The 18,510-nt window shown below is 33.3% G+C and overlaps 1 protein-coding gene across 2 annotated transcripts in view; it reads right to left on the bottom strand.

Moving 5' to 3' along the window:
• Window positions 1-18,510, bottom strand: part of LRRK2 (leucine rich repeat kinase 2) — a 146,244-nt gene that overhangs the window by 63,244 nt on the left and 64,490 nt on the right. For both annotated transcript variants that reach the window (XM_025402005.1, XM_025402006.1), the window contains exons 21-31: window positions 17,448-17,566; window positions 16,269-16,338; window positions 15,570-15,787; window positions 12,705-12,955; window positions 12,036-12,184; window positions 8,392-8,485; window positions 7,148-7,334; window positions 5,310-5,491; window positions 2,607-2,836; window positions 2,071-2,198; window positions 672-890 (exon numbers count right to left, since the gene is read on the bottom strand). In XM_025402005.1, the coding sequence (XP_025257790.1) occupies window positions 672-890; window positions 2,071-2,198; window positions 2,607-2,836; window positions 5,310-5,491; window positions 7,148-7,334; window positions 8,392-8,485; window positions 12,036-12,184; window positions 12,705-12,955; window positions 15,570-15,787; window positions 16,269-16,338; window positions 17,448-17,566 (1,847 nt within the window). The remainder of the gene's footprint in view (window positions 1-671; window positions 891-2,070; window positions 2,199-2,606; window positions 2,837-5,309; window positions 5,492-7,147; window positions 7,335-8,391; window positions 8,486-12,035; window positions 12,185-12,704; window positions 12,956-15,569; window positions 15,788-16,268; window positions 16,339-17,447; window positions 17,567-18,510) is intronic.

The following is an 18,510-nucleotide window of genomic DNA, read 5'->3' as shown; positions in this document are numbered from 1 at the left end:
TAAAGATTTGGCTTACCAGAAGATAATTTTAAACATTTAAAACATAATTCCCAAAATAAAAAGTCCATTTTGTATGAACTAAGTAATTAGTGAGATACTGCTGAAAACCAAGTCAGTGGTCTTCATGACTAAATAAAACAGCTGCCTCACAATACAGAGGGGAAAAAAAATTGGAATGGGAATCACCGTGACAAAATACATGAAGGAGTGGCACAAAGGATCAAGATGTCCATAAAACAGGAATTCCAAATGAAAGGAGCAAATGGAAAAATAACAGTCAAAGAATAATAGAAGAAAGATGATCCCAAGACCTCAGTATTCACCTTTACCCTTGGACTGAACCACCACTACAAGAAGTTGGATGAGAAAAGACATCAAAAACATTTTCTCAGATTCTCTCTCAGAAACATTTTCTCAGTATCCCAGAAATGTTCTCTTAGTTTCTCTCAGGGTCCTCTAATTATTTTTTATTCCCATTTCTATGAATTAGAAATGAAGTCCAGTATAAATAATTTTAAAATGGAAAAGACTTTAACAATGCTAACGGCAATGGGGAAAGAAACCCCACAATTTTAAGTGAGTTGTTCACTTCTCAAAATTTCTGACATTTCTAGGCAGTTGCATAACATGAGAATTAATAAATTACATTTCTCTACCGCCTACCACGTTACCTTGAAATTAAGGCTCTCGTTTATGATGGTTTTCCGAAGTTTTGCCAAAGCATCAGATTCCTCAGTGGCATTCACAAAGTGGTAATCTCGTATGGCAGGGAACCCTCGCTTATTCAGGAGTTCCTTGGTGATTTTACCTATGCAGGCTTTGCGCTGCCTCTCATCAGAAACATCCAAATGTGTGCCAACGAGAATCACAGGGGAAGAAGAAGCGCGAGCCTGGAGGGAAAGACGCAAAACCCTCTTGTGTTTGCTTTCAAATTGGGCCTGCTCACATTCCTGTTGATATTTGCTTTCCGTGACATTCACTTGAGTGGAAAAGAGAAACTAACAGACTTCAGAAGAAGAAAAGAACAACTGTCCTTTTTTCCTTAAACCTAAGAAAACAACGTAACCTAGACATTTTAAAAAATCATTTTTAGGCCTTCCTTAATCCAATTTTTATCCCTTTTAGGTAGCCTATATAATGGTAGTAGCATAGTTTTCCTTTCTCATCTTCATGCCTTAAGATGAGTTATCCACTCCTAAATAAAATAAGCATTTCATAAACCCACAAATTATATCAAATTAACGTCATATCATGTATATTTTCTCTTCCTTATCTGTGAATTTAATCTTCTAAATTCATTTTAAAGTCATTGAATTTGGAGTCCACAATGAAAGAATAAAAGCCATTCAAACAAGTATGACTGCCACTGTAATATTTGCTCATGTTGGCTAGCTGTAAAAAAGTTAATAAAAGAAACATTAAAAAACACCCAAATTACAAAACAAGCATGTATGCAGCCAAATGACATGGTTAAATATCCTGACACAAGCCTTTTTAAGGACTTTGCTCACAGAAGAGCTCATTGCAGCATCATGCAAGCAGCATTTTAGTCTCAATTCTTAAAAGCCACAGTGTTTGAAGGCATAGCTGACAACAAGACAACAAAGGAAAAGATACAAAAGCAACAAAAGGGAGATTCCAGATATAACAGCATAATAATCTGGGACCACTTAAAGGATACAATCTGAAGGATTTCACACTAAATGGCCCCTGAGTACCAAGTTGATGATATATATAGATTGCTTTTCTTTAATATAGCTTATTTTAAATTAGAAAAATTTAGATTTCATTTAAGAAATAATATGATTAAAAAAACAGTTGAACATATATATTTTCAAGTTTTACAGCATAAAAGAATTTCGGGTTACCAATAACATTCACCAATATGGAACATACCATTTTCATGTTATGATTTAATTACTCTGAAAGTTTCCCAACTCAAAACTTTAGTGCTTCTTTTAAGAAAGTATTTAAAGAGACTGAAGCAACTGTTTGCCCAAAATAAATTAACGTACACACACACACACATTATTTTCTATTTTCTATTTTCAAAAGATCAGAATAAATCACCTTTATATTGAAGAGCCAAGGCTTCATGGCATCAACTTCAGCCTGTCCTTTGCTAAGGTCATAGACAGCAAGGTACAATGCTCGCTGCGTCATAAAATGAGGATGAGTACTATAGAATTCCTCACGACCTAAATAAAGATTAGAGACAAATTTTTTAAATCTTTCAAACAACAGGCAAGAACTCTTTTTAAAAAAATATCTGGGGGAATAATACTATTTTTTATTTAGCATACTAATAAGAGAAAAACAACAGTAATGTTTAGAGAACTATTCTGGGTTTTTACAAGGGATTGACCACTTTTAGCATATATGGCACCAACCGATCAAAATACCTAGCACCATATTGTTACCAACATATCCCTCCATGTTCTCCTCCATTCTGGAGGCAAGGGTAAAATTAGGAGAAGTAAAGGGCTTTGGAATAATTCTATACAGTCTACCAGGTTTCTGGATATTAGAACAGAAAGTTCAGTTTTTGAATCCCTGTTCAAAACAAATGGTAAAAGTGAATTTTAAAATTCTATAGAAAGAAATACCTGCAAAATCCCACACATTCAGAACGAGATCTCTCTTTCTTTTGCCTCTTATTTGGATAGGCCAGTCTTTCACATCTATGCCAACTGTGGCACTTTGCATTCCAAGATCTGATTTCTTGGTTTTCATTAATTGCTGCAACAAGGTGGTTTTACCACTCCCAGTATTTCCAACAACCATAAGTTTCATTCGGTTATAGGGCACAGCCTTTTTTAACCGCTGCTGAAGAAACCTAGTATTTGAAATATAAAAATAAAATAATAAACTGTTGAAAAGTACACTTAAGATTTAGGTGAGTTCTTTTGCATGTCACACTGTTCTAAAATATAATATCCAAAAGACTGCATAGCTCATATAACTAATAATGTACATGTCTTTCAGAGTACTGTTAACGCACATATTTTGCTAGAGATTTTAGTGTGGTTGATAATATTTGGTAAAATCACCAAAGAAAAAATGTTACACTATCGCCAGAAATAATCAAAAGGCCAAAATACATTTGCAATACTAATTAGACTATGATATGCAATATATATACACCTATATATACACACATATACATACATACATGTATACATATTTGAATTTCTTTAAATAGTATGAAAAGCCCTGTAAAAGCTACCACAGGCCAGGTGTGGTAGCTCATGTCTGTCATCCCAGCACTTTGGGAGGCTGAGGCGGGTGGATCACGAGGTCAGTAGCTCAAGACCAGCCTGGCCAATATAGTGAAACCCATCTCTATTAAAAATACTCAAAATTAGCAGGGCATGGTGGCAGGCGCCTATAATTCCAGCTACTTGGGAGACTGAGGCAGGAGAATCGCTTGAAGCCAAGAGGCGGAGGTTGCAGTGAGCCGAGATCAGTCCATTGCACTCCAGCCTGGGCAATAACAGTGAAACTCAATCTCAAAAAGAAAAGTAAAGAAGAAAAGAAAAACCCTATAAATTATAAAGTATAAAATTTCACAAAGTCCATATGACATAGAAACAAGGTATACATATATGTATACTGTTATAATAAAGCTTGATAATAAGGTCATATTAGTTACATTATATATATGTGTATATATACACATATATGGTATATATGATGTATAGATATGTATTCATATATGTCACATATGCATATAATAGTATATATGTATAGTGAGATCACCTTACTTCATAAATAAATAAATATAAACTATTATACTATCAGCAACTGTTAACAAGCTTTCATCCCTAATGATCTTAATGCAAAAACTGAACTAAATAGAAGTGTTTAGGTAGCTTAAAAACTACCTTTAAACTAATAGATTTAAAGTGTTATCAAAAATATAATGGATAGATAAAGATACATTTTGAAATATGTTAAAATGTTGCCACAGTCTCAAATTAGAGAAAAAGACTAAATCATAAGTCACTACATCGGAGTAGTGACCAATTCATTCCTATTACTAATAAGAATCTCACCAACATTCCTGATGATATGACCAAAAAAGATTACTTTTCTTGATTTATTTATTTCTTAAGAATGCACCACTATTCGAAAAATGGCTTTCTTCAAAAAGCAAATGATGCTTACAATTTCTAACTTGCTCCAGGTCTTTCTGTCTTCTCTGAAAATGTTAAACATGTTTAAAAATATTTAGATATATATTTTGATAATACAGTATAATACACTGAAAGCTAGTTCTACTAAATGTTTAGTAAGAATTGAACCAATTTTTATATAACCATCTTTTCCAGTTTCAAGAGAGAAAAATAATTGTGTAGGATGAAGGGTAGTCACAATTAGCACAAAAGTTAACAAATTCTTTCCTTTAAAATGAAATCAAGCTCAGGAGGAGTTCAGAAAACAAAATCCTTCCTCATAAAAAGAGATGAAGTTAAATACAAATTTAAGAGATTTTAGGCAGAAGAGAATGAGTAAGTATAAATCACTGGTAATTAAACAATTACTAATTGTATGCCAGGCACTGTGTTGGGTGCCAAGATTTGAATAGTGACTGAACACAGCTATGGTCTCTGCCTTGGGGGATATTACAGTCAAGTTGAGAGGTGATGACAGAAATGAGGTCTGCAATGTTCATACAGTAACTGTGGAAAAGGGAGCAAAGGATTTTATGAGAAAGTAATAAGACCAATGTGCTGAAAGGGAATAAAAAGGGGGATAAAATCCATTATCAAAGATACTTAAAGTGCTTAAAGTGTAAAGACCAGAAACAGTGATACTTGAGAAGTTTTGGTGCTTTCAAAACTGATCAAGGTGAGTAGATTACTCATCCTAATGGGCAAAATAGAAGTTAGTAATTTCATATGATGTCAGTAACGATAATGCTTTAAGATATAAGAGGCATATGTTACCTAGTTGCTATATGAAATTCAGTGTGAGAAGTTATTAAACTGTGCTATATTTCTTTAGATTGTGTAATCGAGAGACCAAATCACAATACTTATTTTCTTTTAGAGTCTACTCCAGTGAAAAGACACAGAAGGAGGAGAAGCTGCTCTCAACATTAGCCTGGCTAAGGAGAATGAAAAATCTCTACAGTGGCACCACAGAAACGCATTCATTAAATGAAAGGCAAATGACACAGCATATTAATGCCAAATATTACTATTCATTTTTCCCTAAATTGTAACAATGTACGTCCATCAAAGTCACAGAAAGTAGAAAATCTGAAATAAATTTAATAAAAACAAATAGAAAAAAAATTATCTAACCTTATGATGTCTTTGGCTTTACATCCTATATGTTTAAAATCAAAGTTAAGACGCAGTTCATCCAAAGGAAGATCCCATATTTTGCTTAATTTCCCCATTTCATTGGGAAAGGATCTTAGTTCCAAGTTGTAACTGACATCCAGAGATGTCAGATTTTCAAGACAGCCAATCTCAGGAGGAATCTAAATGGAAAAAAAGGGGCAAAAGCTGTTGGTGGGAAGGAAGAAATGTGTTCTGCCAAAAAACAAGATGATAAGAAACAAGAAAGGCTCACAGATTCCATCAGCAGCTTGCACAATCTTTCAACAGAGTTCTAAAACTTTCCAAAGGTTTGTCATAAGTTGTCAGTATGTGTTTAAAAACATGAAAACTTACATATAAAAACTTACTCCCAAACAATCTATGTCACTCATCTGTAATCTTAAAAAACCCCATCTCCTTTGGTAACATACTTCATCTCTTCAAGACATTGAAAGTAAGGAAGTTCTTACCACAAAATGGATTTGGTTATCCAAATCCATTATCTGTGGCTTCATTCTGCTCCTTCAGTAAAGGAAAGAAGACCTAGAGTCACTACAAACCTGCATGCAATTTAGTATTCTCAAAGTAAAGCAACATGCTTATATTTTAGGCGGCATCCTAATTGGAGTGATTTCTCTTCTGCTCCAAATTTTTAAGTAATATATACTGTATTTATAATAGAAAACACTCATTTGCTGGCAAAAAATTAGGTAGCAAAATATATGCACAGTTTTTCTGAACCTCACAGTGTCAGACACTTAATTCTTTTGGTTTTGTAGGCAATACGCTAGAACTTGAAAAAAAAATATTTTCTGAGACAAATAGATTATCAATTTCAGATTTATAACAGAGAGAATGGAGCAAAACAAAAAAGATTGATCCATTAGGGTGATAGGTAGCATGGTGCAGGAATGCAGAAATTTAAGAATGTACCAAAGAAAGCTGAAAAACAAGTAATATAGTACACAGGCCAGCAACAACTTGAGAAAAATGGAGCATCTAAGAGTCTGTTAACAGATTGGACAGAGATTTAGTGATACAATGACACACAGCATAACATTAATCTATAATTATGTATAATTCATATAATCCTTAAAAAATATAGCACAAAAGTATTTCTTAAGGAAATTATGCTGTGTTACCATATCCATTTACCATAGGGTAGGCTTACAACTTATTTAAAAACCAAAAAAATTGAATAGTATTGATATTTACAATGCTTATTTTGAATTTTTAAAATTAAATGACATCAACTACTATTCCATAGAACACTCTTTATGAGCTAGTACTATAAAGAACTGTGTATTAGTAAAGCATTCTAAGTTTTTTTGTCATAGTTAAGTAACAGTTAAGAGTAACTTGAGTTAATCTATAATATGTTATATGATAACATCACACATAATTTGAAATGAATATTCTAATAATTTTTACTTTGTACAAATGTTGGGTAGACAAATTTATATCTAGCTGTTTAGCTTTCAGATTAAAAGGTTCTGATAAGTATTGTATATTGTTTTATTGTTTAGTGGAAATATTACAGCTACTACTTTTAAATATTTTCAAAAGCAGATTTTTTTAAATTGTCAGTGTGAGAATAGAAATTAAATTAAGTGACACACCATTAGTAGTTGTTCTTATTTTTGAATTTAATGGAAATCTGAATTTATAGTTGACAGGAATTTATAGTTAACAGGATGCTTCTAGTTTCATGAAATTGGTATTTAGAAGCTAAATATCACTTAAAATGATAATTTGTGATGATGCAAATCATAAAGTATATTTTTTAAGTGGCAATAATTTTAAAAGTGACATCTTACCTCTTTCAGTTTATTGTGAGAAAGATGCAGTTTCTCTACTCTAGACCATAAATACGCTTTTTCACTCAAGTCCAAGATGCTGATCTGATTATGGCTAAATAAGAGTTCCCTTAAGTTCAAAGATTTCCAGTGTGCAGGACCTGGTAGACATTGAATATAATTGCTGCTCATATCTAAAGACCGCAAGCTATAACAATACAATGGAAAGATGTAAATCATATGAGTATTTCCAAAATACATGAAATAACATCACAAATAATTTTCCTCAGGGTGAGAATAAGGTGTAATGTCAAAACTAGCATTATTGACATATGAGTATGCATGTGATTCGAGAGCCTGAAGTTGAACTACCAGAGTTTAAGAACCATGAGCTGGGCAAGTTACTTCATCTCTTATGAAGTGGAGATAATAACAGTGGCTATTGTAGGGGATTATTAGGAAGATTAAAGAGGCGAACCACTGTAGAGTAGTTTGAATAGTTCGACACATTCTAAAGCTAGATGTAAGTTAGCTATTATAGGTTTGTGTAACACTCTCTATGGCTAAATTATAATTATTATTTCCCTAAATATGAGCTCACAGAAGAGTTCATTGTAGCATCATGCAAGCAGCATTTTAGTCTTAATTCTAAAAAGCCACAGTGTTTGAAGGAATAGCTGACAGCAAGAAAACAAAGAAAAAGATAGATTTACACATATATTTTATGAATTTGGTTTATCATGTATGATATAATTAGAGTAGAATTTAAGATTACAACACAATCAAGATCGAATTAATGCCTCAATTTAAAGTTAACAGGAAACTTCTGGTTTCATGAAATTAACCAAAATACCTCAAAAACCTGGAACTATATAAACTTGCCTAATCTTCACCCAAAATTTCACTCAAACACAACTTAAGCATAATGTCAAAGTTAAGGGTATTCTGGCAACATATCAAGTTCCACTAACATTTTAAAAGTTAAAGTGATAGCCAGTATAATCTCATTTCATTATACTAATACAGCAATTAATTAAACAATCTTAAGTTGTTTTTACACAATGATCCACGAAATTAATATAAAAGTTTCCATTTTAAGTAATGAGTTGGGTCTTTTATCTAGTGAAAATCATTCATACATACAAAAACATTAAGCTAAGTAGGTTTAGAAAGCAATTACCTCCATATGACTGAATCGAAATCATGTTTCTAAAGGTTCTGTTCCAGCTGATGTGCTTTTAAAATTAAAAAAACAATAAACTTACTGTGGAAGATTTAAAATTGCTTCTGGAATACATGTAAATTTGTTTTGAGATAATTTTAGGCTTGTCATGGAAGGAGGCAAGAAAGGCACAGCAGCTAAAAGAAAAAAAAATGAGATAAACATTTTAATCATTTTACCCAGATTTCCATTAAATTCAAAAATAAGAACAGCTACCGATGGTGTTTAATTTAATTTAATTTCTATTCTCACACTGACAATTTTTAAAAATCCACTTTCAAAAATAAAGTAATAGCCTTAATACTTCCACTAAACAATAAAACAAAATGCCATACTTACCAGAATCTTTTAACCTGGAAGCTAAACAGCTATTTAAATATAAATTTAACTACCCAACATTTGTACAAAGTAAAAATTATTAGAATATTCATTTCAAATTATGTGTGATGTTATTATATATCATATAGATTAACTAAAATTACTCTTAACTATAGAAAAACAACTTTGAACACTTTACTAATATACAGCATATTATAAGGACAAAAATTATTTATGGTACTAGCTCATAAAGAGTGTTCTATGGAATAATAATGGGTGTTATTTAATGAAAGTATTCTTTGACCATATAATCTTAAGAGATTGGGAAACATTCAGTAAAATAAAGTAAAATATCTGAGTTCTCAAAACTCTGGTGTATTTTATGAATTTTTTTTATTTTTTACTTTTTTTTTACATTATTATTATTATTATTATTATTTGAGACAGAGTCTCTCTCTGTTGCCCAGGCTGGAGTGCAGTGGCACGATCTCAGCTTAATGCAATCTCTGCCTCCCAGGTTCAAGAGATTCTCCTGCCTCAGCATCCTGAGTAGCTGGGATTACAGGTGCGGGCCACCATGTCCAGCTAATTTTTTGTATTTTTAGTAGAGATGGGTTTTCACCATGTTAGCCAGGATGGTCTCGATCTTCTGACCTCGTGAACCGCCCGCCTCGGCCTCCCAAAGTGCTAGGATTACAGGCGTGAGCCACTGCGCCCGGCCTATTTTGTGAATTCTTAAGAAGGAAATGCAGTATGAGGTACCTCCAAGGAATAAAATTCTGTGAAACACAATTTGGGAAATAGAAAATCACACAGCCTGTTTTCTTATCTGTAAAAGAGTGCAGCTAGATCAGATGAACGCTGAGATACGTGAAATATCTACAAATCTACGGTTCTGTGAAAATGGCTTGAGGAATTAGTTATTAGCATTTTCAAGGTTAAAAAATATGGGTTATGATTTATCTAGACAATCTTCAAGGGTCAAAATGTTCCAGGACACTCCCAGAAGCTGTCTTCCTGAGAAGCAGAATGATACATATTATACCTCACCTATTGGCAAAATAAATGAGTAGAAATGATTCTCCACTTAAGACTTCAGAGTCTTGAGTTTCATATGTTGTATGGAAAACATTCATAAGGCCACAAAACTAAAATTATATTTTACATGGGATTGATTGATTGATTGATTGATTGATTTTTTTTACAGAGTCTTGCTCTGTCGCCAGGCTGGAGTGCAGTGGCATGATCTCCACTCACTGCAACTTCCAACTCCCTGGTTCAAGCGATTCTCCTGCCTCAGCCTCTCGAGTAGCTGGGATTACAGTCACATGCCACCACGCCTACTAAAAAAAACTAAAAATTTTTGTGTTTTTAGTAGAGACAAGGTTTCACCATTTACATGAGATTATTTTTTAATGGTTAGTGGTCTTGCTCAGATGTCACCTCCGTGGGGCATCTTCTCAAATGTAAGACCACTTTTCAAACTATTAAGCTTGTGTAGTGCAAAGCAAACAGATTTTGAACTGGGGCCCATTCAAACTTTCACAAGATAATTAATTACATGCACCTGTAAACATCACACAAAAAAATCTCGCTGCTTCAATTTCCTCAACTGGGCAGAGGTCATACCTGTCCTAGGTACGACGACCATGAGGATCATTGTGAGATTCAGCTGAGATGACACACTGACCATACACAGGCTTCGGGGTCATTTTGGATGCTCCTCTTTCCAGACCCAACTTAAATGTCACAGGAACACAAAGGCTTCCCTGACTCCACAGTCTGAATCAGATTCCCCTGAGGTACCACAGAGTATCCTGAAACTTTTCCACAGAAGGTACCACAATATAAAATTACATTTATTTGTGCCATCATTACTTAATGTTTGTCTGTCCTCTGAACTTAATCACAAGTTCCTGAAGGACAGAGACCGAGTTTGCTTTGCTTACTAGTGAGTGAGTGAATCACTCCATCTCCAGTTTCAGGATCATAGTTAGAATGTGGCCAATATTCATGAGAGGAGGAGGAAGGGGGGGAGGGATAAATGAGGAAAATACTATCCAAATTAAGATGGCTTTGATCATTATTAGTTTCTGAAAGCTCTGACAAATTAAAATACCATTAATAAGCAGTCAAGCCATATTCTGCTATTAAATAGAATTAAAAATTATTTTACTGAGTCAGGTATAGAATAATCACATGGGTGGCAAGAAGTGAGTATTCTCTATGAAGGAAGATAAAATATGGGGAATTCCTGTTTATTATCATAAAAGTATTTTGTTCCTTAATATTAAAATGTTCATTTAGGATACAAATGAACATAATTTCCTCTATTATTTCATAAGCTAAGAGAATGCAGGGGATTCTACAACTTTTAATAAAAGTGATGATAATAATTTGCATTACTGTAATGTCTTGCACAGCACAAGAGCTGATTGAATATACATTAACTTCACTAAATTGAAAACTATTAAATGATTAATTTTGTTTCTAACAACAGCAATAAGAGTAATCATATTTATCATACAAAAAATTGCTGAAGAAACTTCAGTATGAAAAACAGTATTTCAGTATAAGGATGCCTTACCCAGCTCAGGCAGTCATGTTTAGTTGAAGACTAAAAGGAACCACAGTGTACTACATAGTAGGCCAAGTAACTATCATTTTAACCTCTGACAATAAAAATGCGATAACTTTGTTTAAATTATAGACTATTTTTAGAGCAGCTTTAGATACACAGAAAAATTGAGCAGACAGTCCAAAGACTTTCAATATATCCCTTCTCTCACCACCACTACCCCACATATATTTTCCCCTGTTATTAACAATTTGCATTAGTTTGGCACAGTTGTTCCAATCGATGAGCCAATATTTGACACATCATTATCACTCAAAGTCCATAGTTTACATCAGGGTTCATTCTTTGTACTGTACATTCTATGGGTTTTGACAAGTGTACAATGGCACGTATCCCCCACTGTAGTATACAAAACAGTTTCACTGCCCTAAAAATCCTCTGTGCGTTACCTATTCATCTCTCCCTCCCCTAACCCCTGACAACCATTGATCTTTTTAATGTCCTCATAATTGTGTCTCTTCCAGGATGTCTTATAGTTGGGAATGAATAGTATGTAGCCTTTTCAGATTGGCTTCTTTCACTTAGCAATATGCATTTATATTTCTTTCATTTATTTTCATAGTTTGATAGCATTTTCTTTTATTGCCAACCTGCTAACTTTATTTTTTAAATCCAGCATAATATTTAAACTGAAATGCCACCTTTCAATCCCCACCTAAAGGGTCCATATGTGACTCATCTTGTACAACTTAGAGGGCCTGGTAAGGAGGAGACCCACACAGAACACTTACCAAGAAAATTCATTCTGGCACTGAAACTCTCCACTTTAGGACAAGCCTCAAGAAAGTTCTCTGATAGGGATGAAATGTGGTTTTTACTAAGGTTTAAAATCTTCAGTTCCTTCAGTCTCAAGGGGGAGCATATCCCTGATATTTTATTTCTAGTCACAAGAGACAAGATAATGATTAAATTGCATAAATTCATATGCTTTAAAGAAAAAATACCAAAAACAATTTGCTTTCAAAGAATAGCATCGAAGAGGACTCATTAATTTAAAAATTAGTTGTGAAAATGTAAGTCATTGATAAAAGTTGTAATATTCATTGTCTCAGTTTTTTATTATATATAATAATACTTATACATTATAATAAATATATATATATATATATATATTTTTTTTTTGAGACAGAGTCTCGCCTCTGTCACCCAGGCTGGAGTGCAATGGCGCGATCTCGGCTCACTGCGACCTCCGCCTCTTGGGTTCAAGCGATTCTCATGCCTCAGCCTCTGAGTAGCTGGGATTACAGGCACGCACCACCAACCCCGGGTAATTTTTGTATTTTTAGTAGAGATGGAGTTTCACCATGTTGTCAAAACTCATGACTATACAAATGTCAGCATATTTTGTTAACATCAGCATATTTAGGCAGTCCTTTTATTTTTAATGAGCTCTTTCTTACCCTTCTAAAATGAGCTGCTCCAGTTTCTCTGTCACATCAGCAAGGTTCTCAGGAACAGAAGACAGCTGGTTATATGACAGGTTAAACTGTTTCAGAGTTGGACATTTCACTGCAGGATCTAAAACCACTGAGGGTCCAATGTCATTTCGAGAGACATCAAGGTTAGCAACACAACTCATTTTCAACAAGTAAGAAGGAAATGATGTAAATTTATTACTGTGCAAGTCCAAATGTGTCAAACTCTTCAGAGTCTGAAAAGACAAGAGTTTAAAATTCTAAAGTGAACCATCTGAGGAACTTAAGTCTAGCTAATATTTCTGCCTTACACACCTCTGGTAACTAGAACCATCAAGAATTTTCAAAAAGTTGAAAACACAATCCACAACAGAATTTCAGTATACTGATTAGCCCAATCACCTCTGCTTATAGCATGGGTAGAACCAGCAAAATTACAACAGTAGACTGTAAAAAGCAGGTTCATGAAAATAGAGTTGAAAGCTTCCTTCAGCTTTTTTGTAAATTATTTCCAGAAAGAGCAAAATGGAAGCAGAATAGGCCTCAACAAATATTTGAATTAATGATTTAAGAAAAAGCACAACATAATCCTGGGAATATGTTTTAAATGCTGTCAGAAATTGTTACATATTTTGATATATATAAGATTTAACCATAAAAATAGTTACATACAATATGTGTTTCATTTTAGAACCTCCTCTTTTTTATGAAACTTTTTGTTTCAAATTTCTACTTTCCATTTTTAAGCAGTTTATAATTTTACAATGATAACAGCAAACCCCTACTTACATATTACGTCGACTTTTTACAACTTTGTTATGTAATACTCTTAAAGAGCTCAAATGCCAAAAACAATCACTTCTCTATGTTCTTCTTTATATATCAGTATATTTATCCGCACAAGAAATTCTAGACTTTGATATGATTATAGAGGCTTATTAATGACTCTTTGCCTCAGAAGTTGTTTCAAAATTCCTGCCTTTGTTTCAGACCCTTATTAACTTATTCCAAAGTAAAGATTTTAAAATTATTCCCAGGGTTTAATCAGGAAATTTTCTTATAAAAAGGAACATAGTTGAGACTCTTTGACAATAACAAACAAACAAACAAAGTACCATCTAATGGTGTCATTTTGAAATTTCCCTAAGAGAAGGTTCTGAGCTTGTCCAGTCATTGAATGCCAGCATGTCTCACCTTATCACCATCTCTTCCAATTCTCTTTGTTTTAACTAGACTAAATCTCAGAATTATTTCACTTGCTCATTTAACAAATATTAATTGAAGTATTACCAAGTTTCAGGCATTAATGCCTCCACAAATCAATTCAGTAAGTATCTACTAAACTTCTACCATATGTCAGGTCTCACTAGGCACTGGGAATAGACAGAAACAAGCCTGAAACAAGTCCTGTCCTCAAGGAGTTCACAGTTTAGTGAGGGCAAAGGTACTTTAAATCAAATTGGATGACTGAATGAGAATTAGAGGGAAAGCATCATGTGTTATGGAAATGGAGGTTAGGTGGCCAGGTTGGCTGGAGGGTAGAAGGAAAAAGGAAGAGAAGCAGAGAGTGATGAAGTGACATTTAAATTGAGCCCTGGGTGACTTGAAGTATTTAGCAAGGCAAAGAGGTGAAGAGAGAAAGACACATTTTAGACATTACAGCATGGCTGGAGGAGTGGGTCACCTTTCTTTCTTCTCTCTGTCTCCAGATATAAAAACTTTACAGAGAAAAACACCCCTTAAATATACTTAAAATTTATGTAATATTGCCTTTAAAACATCTCAAAATTATGATAATTTTTTAGACTTAAAAAGGGGGAAATGCATTTGCAACAAGACTTTTTTTTTTTTTTTTTTTTTTTTGAGATAGGGTCTCACTCTGTTGCCCAGGCTGGAGTACAGTGGTGCAATCTTGGCTCACTGCAACCTCTGCCTCCCAGGATCAGGCAATTCTCCTACCTCAGCACCCAGTAGCTGGGACCACAGGTGCACCCCACCACACATGGCTAATTTTTTGTATTTTTGGTAGAGACAAGATTTTGCTGTTGTTTACGCTGGTCTTGAACTCTTGAACTCAGACAAATCCTCCTGCCTCAGCCTCCAAAGTGCTGGGATTATAGGCATGAGTCACCATGCCCAGCCTTGAGAATTTAATTTAACAATTTAAACATTTGCATTAAAATAATTTTAATTTTCATATCTTCTTTGGCTTTCAAAACTATTTTGATCTGTAGTACATACAAATGTTGAGCAAAGTCAATTTTCAGAGAGCTATCCTATCAACAAACTATATTATACTTTAATTCTTATAAGACAGGGACTTTGACCAAAAATAAAAATCTTTTAAGTTACACATTATTTTAAACTGGAAAAAAAAATAAGCCACAATAATCATTTAGTTGAATCTCTATTTTACAGATGAGAAAATGAAGGATTAGAGCAGGAGGAGTGACATGTTCGTATTGTCACACAGTTGTAGCTGAGTCAGAGCCAGTACTACCAAACCAGGTCTAATTCTGGTTTACCTAATCTAATTTAAATAGTTGACGTTGTCTTACTTGAATTAAATGATTAAAGTTTAATCAATATACACTTGATAGACTTTAACATGTACTCTGTACAAAACCTAGAATTTCTTTCTAATCAGATCTGTTTCCACGGCCTGCCCTCAAAGATGCTCCTGAACATCACACAGACTAAGATATGTGTGCAAAAACCAGAAGAACGGGGGACTTATTGCCAGTGACACAAAAGCAGAATGTTCTTTTAAAAGACTTAATCAGGCAAACTAGATATAAATACAAAAGCTCTTCAAACGTCTTAAAAGTTACAAGGATAAATTAAATTTACTTCACATAGCTGTTGTGGAAAGCTCGTGAGTGCATTCTGGTGAAGCTCCAGCTTTTCAAGATGCTCCAAATGACCACTTATACAGGATTTCTGGCTTAGGGCATCAATATCTCTTAGTTCATTTGCTGAAAGGTCTAGTGATGTAATATATTCTCTCTCAGAAGCCAGAGAAGAAATGCTGTCTGAATGCCTCATATGGGATTGAAGTTTTGATGACCCTTTTGTCAAAAACAGACAGACAATGGAAATATAAGCAAATAATTCAAATTCATGTAGTGAAAGTTTACTGAGCACCTCCTAGCAATCAGGCTTTCTTCAGGGCACTGAAGATTCAGTAGAAAACCAAACTATGGAGTTTACGTTCCAGTGGCAGAGATGAACAGTAGATAAAAAGTGTTTAATCAGGTGGTATAAATGGTGTGGGAAAAAGAAAAAGAAAACTGGAAGAGAGGATGAAGAGTGGCACTGGTGGGAGGTGTTATTTACATTTCAGAAAACTTGTAAAAATAAAGACTAACGTGTTCTATAATATTCAAGAAAGGTAAATTTTAAATGTATACTTCATTTTTCTATAGCTTATGGGAAATTATGTAAGATGAAACTGGCCCCAAGAATATTTGAATAATTGGAGGAAATTCAACCAAACACTGTATTCTGCCCAAAGTATCTATTCACTTATGATTACATCCAAATACTTACTGAGTGAATCATCTGAAGATAATATTTTTCTTTTTCTCCTCAGTAAATCTTCATGATCAAAAATGGGCCCCTATTAAAAAAATGATATTTATAATAAAATTGCTGTCACTTGTTGGACAAGAGGACATTTTTATAAGGAAAGAACCATGAAATTTTAATAGGGTTAAATGGTATTTATAATTATGGGAAAAAATAGGCAAGTAAAAACTAAGAACCCAATTATGAAGATAAAAGAAAACAATTCAGTTTTGTGCTCAAATGACCTTAGTATCTACTCTTTCTCTTTTGTTTTAAATATAAGGAAACTGAAAAACAGAAAGGTTGAGTCAAAAAGCTATATCTATATAATTTCTCTCATTAACCAAACTACTTTTTATAACTAAATTTATATATAAATTCGAAAGAGCATATATAAAGCTGAGAGCTAATTTAACCGATTCAACTATAGTCATTCATTTCACCCATCTTAAGGTCTAGAATTAACATATAACAACACTGATATTTTTAGTACTCAGCTATAATCAAAATTAGAATAGATCCTTCAAAGTGAACCTGAGAATAAAGTGGCTCCCAATTTCCTCAACTAGAATGATCAAACTCCTCATGCAAATATGCAATAGTCCTTCTATAGTTCCAAAACAGACAGGAGGTTGAAATAATAATAATGGTGTCTAAAAAATTAAATAACTTTCAATACACCTATAGATATAGATATAGATATAGATATAGACAAAGATAAGTAATGAATTATATTATGCTACTCCATCTTGTTCAGTGTCCTTCAGACTTCTGTCTGGTTTCTTAGAAATCACTATAAGATTTCTAGCTAAAGTGTTCATGGAACCAACCCACACCATTAGGTACAGGTCTAGCCTGGGCTCTTTTCAGACATGAAGTTCTGAAAAGAAAGAAGAAGAAAACCATCTTGAAGTGTACTGCAAGTATACATATCTATGCCCCAAACAAATTCCTACCCCGCATACTCAAAAGACTACAAATGTGAATTTAGCATAATTTACATCTACTGTGTTTTCATATATATACATATATAAAACATCTCAAAATTATAGTTTTCATACATCAGGGAAATCCCTACCAATTGTTCCTAGCTTTGGCATAAATTTTAGTTATCAAGAGAATGTCAGTAGCAAAACACAACATAATCACAATTCAACTTACCAAGGAACTGGAATGCCTTTGCAAATTTGGTGAGCAACGTTGTAATACGGCATCTCGGTAAAATTCTCCTACACTAATTGAATTTGATTTCTTTTTCACAAGAAATGAGCCTTCACTTCCTATTTTGAAAATGATAAAGTAACATGAAAGTGAGTATGAAAAGCTTACTCAATCATAAGATCCTTGTTCAGTCATGGAAGATTAAACCTATTTTTATTAATGGAAATTTCACAGTCCATTTCCTTTGTAAAATCTTTAAAATAGAAATGATAAGCCATGTTGGTTTTTCACTTTAAAAATTCAACAACATTTTTCTTCACCCATAAATATTTATGGAATGGCTGTTACAGACTAGACACTGGGTAAGCACTGGATAATGATATGCAGGAAAAAAATAAATCTGTCCCTCAGAGGAGCTCATAGTCCAGCAGGAAAAAGCAAAATCAATCAATGGTTACATAAGCTATAACAAATATGTGTGTGTGCAGAAAGTTTGTATGCAATCTGATCAATGTTACTGCTTTCTGTTTCTCTGAATTTTTTTATAGAGACCACTGTAATAGGATCTAGCAGCATAGGAAAGAGAGTGGATTAACTCCCTGAATTTTTCTTATAAATTTTTCAAATCTTGCTTTAAATGTTGTAATCACACAAATTATTTAACAGCAATTTTGAATATATTCCTATCTGAATTTCATGTTTCATGGTTTCTTTTATGGAATGGTATTAAAATAAACACAATAAATTTGGCTGGCAATAATTATTTTATAAAATAAGGAAAAGGCAGTACTTTCAAAATAATAAATTTACAAAAAAAGATCAATAAATAAATCATATTAAAGATAAATAATGTGAATGCATTTGTGAAAATTATGATTTTTAATTCCCCTACTCTTTATCTTAGAAAAACAAAGAATTCATTTTACTTCAAAACCAAATTATAAAATCTGTATATCCAAATATCCCCTTTATAATATTCAGTATAAATCCTGATATAAACAGTTCCCACCTGGTTCATTACTGAAATTCAATTAATTCTATAATTTAAATTATTTTAACGCTT

This window comes from Theropithecus gelada, chromosome 11, assembly GCF_003255815.1.
Source record: "Theropithecus gelada isolate Dixy chromosome 11, Tgel_1.0, whole genome shotgun sequence".
Taxonomy (NCBI): domain Eukaryota; kingdom Metazoa; phylum Chordata; class Mammalia; order Primates; family Cercopithecidae; genus Theropithecus; species Theropithecus gelada.
This window is presented reverse-complemented; position numbering and strand designations above follow the sequence as displayed.